The 7,538-nt window shown below is 38.2% G+C and overlaps 1 protein-coding gene across 5 annotated transcripts in view; it reads left to right on the forward strand.

The window, feature by feature from the left end:
• Positions 1-4,003, forward strand: part of rhbdl3 (rhomboid, veinlet-like 3) — a 129,832-nt gene extending 125,829 nt beyond the window's left edge. For 4 of the 5 annotated variants that reach the window (XM_081380025.1, XM_081380026.1, XM_081380027.1 and 1 more), the window contains one exon: positions 839-4,003. In XM_081380025.1, coding sequence (XP_081236151.1) covers positions 839-1,110 — 272 coding nt within the window. In that variant the 3' untranslated portion in view covers positions 1,111-4,003. The remainder of the gene's footprint in view (positions 1-838) is intronic. The other variant, XM_081380028.1, reaches the window with a different exon arrangement.
• Positions 4,004-7,538: the final 3,535 nt, after the last annotated feature.

Raw genomic sequence — 7,538 nt, forward strand, 5'->3', positions numbered from 1 at the left:
GGTTTGCATGTAGGGACCCTTATTATGCTACCGTGTTAGTGTGAGGCTATTTTGAGCCTTGTTAGTGGTATTAACTAGCGATTTACTTTTACTTATTCGTGGCCCCATATACTAGTGTTATGAGCTAATCTGTTTTTAGAGATGAAACTCTTTACATTCGATTTTCATGTAAACGCATCCCAGGGAACGATCGACTCGGTAACCATGTGTTAATTACCCCTAGGTTCATTTTTCACCGGAATTGTCCTTTGAAGTTAATCTTTAAAAATAACAATAATCTAATAACGCTATCCAATAAAAAAAAATAAAAAAAAATTATAGTGTTGAAATGCCTAAATTATCTCATTCAACATGACATTTTACATGGTATATGTAATATGAAATATAATATGGTTCATTTATCAGTTATCAGCTTATCCGCATCCCTAGTTATTTCCAGAACTAAAATGTGGAAGTTTGAAGAACTTTTCCATTCTCTGATGGTGACTTTCTCCCACAGATTGATTCTGTGTATGGTGGTTCACAAGAACTCACTTTATCTTGACAGTACCCCTAGTATCAGACATTTACGTCCTATGAATTAATTATAGGTACCATATACCTGCAAATAGAACATTTCTACAATGACATTGAAAACTAAAACCTTTTGAATACATTTATTTTCTGCATTCACTGTGAGTATAAGTCCAATAAACATAAATATATAAAAAAATACTTTATGTACTTTTAAGTTTACTTTATTGAAGATTTGCTGTATTTACTGGAATTTCTATTATAACCAGCACTCATATAGATTCTACATGTAACCCCTCAAACTAAGCATTTTCTATATTTACAGTGAGTGTGGAGTTTGGTCGTGCCGTCTGGCTCCGATTCTATCCCCCAGCTTTCCCACCGTGCCCTAATCCCAGCTTTGTGGCCCATCTTGGGGGTGTGGCAGTGGGCCTCACCCTTGGTGTTGTGGTTCTTCAGAACTATGAACAGCGCTTACAGGAACAGTCCTTGTTCTGGATCTTCTTTAGTGTCTACACAATCTTTATCCTCTGTGGAATCTTCTGGAACATTTTCGCTTACAATCTCTTGGATGTCAAGTTACCCCCACCTCCATGAAGCTGTGTGCGTGTGTGTGTGTGTGTGTGTGTGTGTGTGTGTGTGTGTGTGTGTGTGTGTGTGTGTGTGCGTGTGCGTGTGCGTGTGCGTGTTTGTGTGTGTATGTGTGTGAGTGACAGGCAACATAATTTAACAGTTATAAAGGTCATGAATGAGAATCAAATGCTAAGTACCTTACTGCAGTCCACCTGCGATGTAATGTTTGTGTTAATAGTGCCTAAACCATGCAAGTTTTAGTGCCATCAGAGAAGCTAAAACCGCAGATTGTGATGAATGTAAATTTGCAGGACAAGCCCAACAGTTGATGCTTTTTTCAGCTATATACTTTTTTCCAGCGACCGAGGGCTATCAGCGATAGCATAAGTATTCATTTCAAAATAACACCTAGGTTTAGAAGCTGCTGCTGGCTTGTCAACTGACTATATTTTTCTAAATGACTAAAGACAAGTAGAGCCTATTGTGTGTGAAGCACCCTTAAAAGATATTCAAGATTAAGTGAATTAGGAAGGAAAGAAATGAACAGCTAGATAAACTTCTCTTAATCTTGGAAAAAATTAAGCATTTTGCAGAAAATAATGAAGTGTTACAAGGTTGACGTAAGGGAACTGCAAAGTCTGCCTTTCTGTTCTCAGTGGCGGTCTGCAAGGGAATTTCCCAGACTTTAATATGTAAATCATTATTAATCTCTAATACTGAGATAATATTTTATATCTGATTTAAAACAATTCAATCTCTCCCTAATATCTAACAACATGAATAATAATTTGATAATTAATGACATTATCTTTCTGATCACCAAGTTAACACTTGACCAGACTAGTACTGTAGTAAAAAAACATAACAAATAATGCAGCGCCATCTACAGACTATGAACAATATTTAAACACTTGTAAATGAATTGAGAGTCAAATTTCATCTAACATTTACTCACTTGTTTAGAGGAACTTTCACTTTTCCATTCCATTATAGCACATTTTTAACCAGGGTTTCTCTATTCTGGCCCTTGAGATCCACTTTCTTTCAGAGTTGACCTCCACCCTTGATTAAACTCACCTACCTTAGCTTGCTATTAGCTTGTTCAGGTGTGTTTGATTAGGGTCAGAGCTTAACTCTGCAGGAAAGTGAACTTTGAGGGCCAGAGTTGAGAACGCTGGTTTAGGGTAGGTTTACACGACGCCAAGTTTTTCCTTTGCGTTTTTCACATATACAGCCGACTACCTTGTCAAAACGATCCCCGTTCACACGGATCTGCGAAAATGACTAAAACACTCCTTTCTTTGTAAAGAAACACTATGCGCCTATAGATTGAACAAGTAATATCCATGCACATGACATGACCGTTTTCACAAATTCGCGTTTTTATAGTTTACACGAAGGCAATAACAGTACTGTTTTAAAAAACTTCCACTTTGAATCGGTTTCAAAAGTCTGTGTTTTCAGGATCCCAAAATGCTGTTGTCATGTAAATTAATGGCCAAAACACATAAACAGTTTTACTCTTTTAGGTGAAAATGGTGTTGTATAAACAAAGCCCTTTATAACCACCGGCTTCATGACGCACTGCAGGGGTGGCCTCTCATATTTATGTGAATAAGTACACATTTTACTCCCTTTTGATTTATTTGTGCCACATTGCATCATTTGAATTAATGTTATTTAAATATCCTTTCTGACTGTGATGTAGTGATTGAAATTCGCTTGAGCTGTCTCATATGAAGGAAAAGTTATGCACGTAAGTAAAATGATTAAAACAAGATAAGGTTACACTTTATTTTAAGGTGTCATTGTTACAGTATAATTATATATTTAAGTACTGAGTAACATTAAGCAACTACATGTACTTACTATAGGGTCATAGGGTAGGATTAGGATTTGGTTGAGGGTTAGTTGCATGTAATTATGCATAATTTACTGTTATTACTATGTTAAATACATGTAACATATGTAACAAGGACACTGTAAAATAAAGTGTTGCCAAAGTTAATTTTATCACTTTAGCTGCTATGTTTATTATGAATAATTTTTCAAGGAGACTCAATCCACCTTCCCTCCTCTGATGGACCGCCTCTGCTCATTTGTGTTGTTGCATCAAGGAAGAGAATTTACAGTCAGAATATTTGTCCTGAAATCGCACACTTGATTTGATTTCATAAAACATATTTTATTATATATTTGAATCATATGTTACTGGAAAACCAGCATGACCTTGGGAGTCAATAATCAACAGAATGAAAACAAAAGAACGCATAATTTGTCAGCTATACATGCTACAATTAACTCAATTGATCTGTTATATTCTGTTAAATATATAAGCCGTATTGCAGTAGTTTTCAATGAATTGTGATTGTGTGACATACTGTACCTCAAATACTGTAAGTGGACTATGTTATGAAGTTTATTTATATTGTTGCTGTAGTATGTGAACAGGTTGCAAGGTGTCTGTGCCTCTAGTGACTGGTTAGCTCCACTCAGTTTTGTGCAGACATTCTTTACAGCAACAATGATCCTGGTACAGCTTTGTGTGTTTTCTGAGTATCTTCTGCCTGTAGTGTGTGTTACCACTGATTCTCAAGCTAACAAGAAAATAGGAAACTCTAAATTAAACCTGCTGAAAGTTAATGAGTCCAGTACTTCAATTTCAGTACTTTGTGTCCTAAACAACAGGAAATGTTTTAACAATGTGTTTAAGCTACTTTTGAAGTGCCAGTATTTTGTTTTGCATTTCTGGCCTTACTGTATCAAAAATGTAATTTTGGGATGTAAGTAACCTGGGATTGTGTAAAGGGCTATGGCACTGGAAATATGAGTTTAAGCATATTTTAACATGCGTCTATTTTGTAGATTTGATTTGTAAATATGAAGTGCATTAAAAAAATCTGTCATTGAAAATGCCATTTTCTGTACTTTCATTTTGAATCAGGACATTGGTTCTATAATAGTATGTGTGAACCCATAGTTAACCCTAAGTTAAACAAATTATGGTGTTTTGATTTTTAAGCCACTTGAGTCTATAATAGTAAAACATTGTAAAAATGTGTTCCAATGATTTGAAGGGAGGCAGTGTCTAAACTTCAGTTCAAATCATGTAATCTAAAAACTAGTTTTTTAATTTAAGTATTCTTTATTTAAAACAAACTCTGTTGCAAATGTGTATCTGTCAGTATACAGCACCTATAAAAATTATTCAGAAGTGTTAATGTAATTTTACTGGCTTTTCTCCAAAGGCCACAGAAAGTGACTGTGACTGTGTTCCATTTCTTAGAACGATTAAAATCTGCAGTAAACATGACGCACTGTCACACTGACTATGAAATCGAATGACTCCATTGCCCTTGCAAGTGACACTTCCATGTTACTGCATGTCCAACATAGATGAGAAATCATGGAGTATTAATGACAGTAGATAAACATGCATCATTCTGAGATTAATGCGAATTAGAAAAATGCAGTGGCTGTTTGTGTCCTCTGTTTCTTTTAATCAATTATTTTGAGTCAGTTAGAACTATCACTGCATCATGTAAATTCCAGAGATGATTTAACATCATGTTCAAGTCTTTATTCACTTGTTCTCTTGAAGAGGATTACATTATTATTCCTTATGCCATTGTTTCTCAATAAGGAAAAATCTGCTTTCAGGCATCTGCTAAAAACCTGTGGGTCTAATGAACTGAACAAGACCATCCCACATTTGATAGGCCACCCCACTATTCAAACCTGAGAAAGTAGTAAACATGTGTGCGAAAGTATACCAAACAAATTATTCAGATACACTGATCACCAGAGAACTTGTGTGTAAATACCTTGGAGAAATATAATGGGGCAATGTGATAAGCCTTTACACTTTAGATCCCGAACACAGGATGTTAACTTACGGTATATCACTGCTCACGTATTTTGAACTTCTCTTTACCCCTAAGCGAAGAACGAAAAAGAACTTTGCTGTGAGTATAGGGCCTTAACACTCTTAATAATGGGAACACACAATTCACCGACAACTCTGTCTGGTCTACACCTACGTTTCACAACCAAACAAACTTGACTAGAGAAGTGATACAGGAAATTATGTATAAGATCACGCGTGAGACAGGAAAGGCGAGACTGGATTTCTTTCTGTTAAAAATTATAGCCCGCAAGAAGCTTGCGATCCAAGTTGGCTGTGCGCTGATTTGCAGTGAAAAAGGATAAGGAAAAGTATGGAAAAAAATATGAAGAAGAGAATAGTAGCCATGCTTGCTAATGTTCTGTTCTGTTCATCGCAATGTAATTTCCACTCAAAACACATTTCACACTGCAGAAGGCTACTCTGAGTCGCAGACAGGTCCAGATATTAAGCATGCTAAATATATCACAGGCTATCACGAAGCATCTGCGCTTCTCTCAGATCACGTCTTTGATAATATAGCCTACAGGATTTTCACTTACGTGAAAGAGCACAGATTGCCTTTGATTCCAGGAATTTGTCTGTGATTTACACAAAACTGTTGGCGAGTGAAAATCGGGGCTAAAATCGTGTTGTGTGTTCATGGCATTCGTTGGGTGCTTCTCAATTCTTATTTGTGCATCCTCGTTTCCTTTCCTTGCTTCCTTTCCTCGTGTCTCAGCTCCACCCCTTGTAGGATGCAAGGGAAGGCTGCAAGGAAAGAAAATGAGGACAGAGGAATCGAAAGAAAGCTTTTTTATACATTGGAATACTTGATTATTCGAGCGTCATCAGCTGCACTCAAAGGATCTGCCCTAATGTTGTATTAGTTTGGTTATTTAAGAAATTCAGAATAAATAATAATAAAGCAAGATACCCTGTTGAAATATGTGAGATGTGTGGTTTATATAAACAAAGGTAAAGTATAAATTAAAATTATTGTGACCGATGTGAAGGGGGAGGAGAATTTATACATGCATCATGTTTGGTCAATAAAGCTCTTTAGCAAAGGATAGACCTGTGTATCTTCCCTCATAACTCCTCAGGAAGCCTCCTCACTCCTCAGTCCTCGCCTCCTCGCGGTGCAATTAGAGAATTAAGTTGTCCTTCAAGATGGCTGAGCTCGATTGGTTTCCGGGTCATAGGATGGATGACGGAGGAGCGAAGAGACGAGGATGGATATTGAGAAGCACCCATTGTCTTAGTGACTGGTTATATACTTGTTTTCCTAACATCTGTGTGATTAGTTCCTTGTTGGCCGTGTGTGTGTGTGTGTGTGTGTGTGTGTGTGTGTGTGTGTGTGTGTGTGTGTGTGTATGTGTGTGTGTGTGTGTGTGTGTGTGTGTGTGTGTGTGTGTGTGTGTGTGTGTGTGTGTGTGTGTGTGTGTGTGTTATCAATAGTAATTTGGCTCATAGTCTTAGAGATAAAAAATGACAAATTGGGCACCAGGTCAGGAAGCAGACAGATTGGCTTAACCGACCGTCTGCTAGCGGCCTCACGTCACCAAGGTCAGATAAATCCCATCACATTGAGCCTCTTTCACCTAGCTATTATCATATAGAGACTGTGTCTGTTCCCCGAGTTTGGAAATCCAAATAACGTCCAAACCCATCTAAGGTTAAAAACTTAATTGATGTTCAACAAATAAAAAACAGCTACAATACAGATGAGCAAATGATAAAGCTTGGGTTGCTGAATATTCAATCCCTTACTATCATAACTGACGACAGGAAGCAAATGCAAGTAAACTCTTTATTGAAGACAATAATATAAATATAGTTCCAGATAAAGCAGCAGGCGGGTGGTGCAGGGACTTTAATGGTCAACAAGGTGCAGATGAAGTGAAGTGTTGAGTGCATTGGTGAATGGTGGTGACGAAATCCAGACACAGAACGAAATCCACAGTGAATATCGAACAGGAACAAGGAAGCACGAAACAGGAGATGTAGCACAGGACCGGGAACAAACACACAGCACGGATGACTTCAAACAACGATCTGACAAAGGAGATGAGAAATTGGTGAGTATTTAAAGGTGAGTAAATTAGCTGCAGCTGGCACTGTGAATGAGATCAGCTGAACCGCTGATCAGGCAATGATGGTTGGTAACACCCACTCACACACACCCACACACACATAACACGGAACAAGCAGGAAACAATGCATTAATGAACCGTGACAGTACCCCCCCTCCTAGGAACACCTCATGGTGTTCTCAGACTCAGGATGTCTGATCCAGGATGTCTCTAACAGGTACCCAACTTCTCTCCTCAAGACCGTAACCTTCCCAGTCCACCAAGTACTGGACTCCGCGTCCCCTCCGCCTAGAGTCCAGAATACGATTGACCGAATATGTGGGTTCCCCGTCTACGAGTTGCGGCGGGGGGGGGGGGGGAACCGGGACTGGCGGATTAATATGAGAATGAAACACGGGCTTTACTTTAGATACATGAAAGACGGGATGAATCCTCCTGTACGCTGGAGGTAGGTTGAGGCGGACTGCCACCGG

This window comes from Scardinius erythrophthalmus (assembly GCF_964197995.2).
Source record: "Scardinius erythrophthalmus genome assembly, chromosome: 12".
In the NCBI taxonomy this organism is placed as follows: domain Eukaryota; kingdom Metazoa; phylum Chordata; class Actinopteri; order Cypriniformes; family Leuciscidae; genus Scardinius; species Scardinius erythrophthalmus.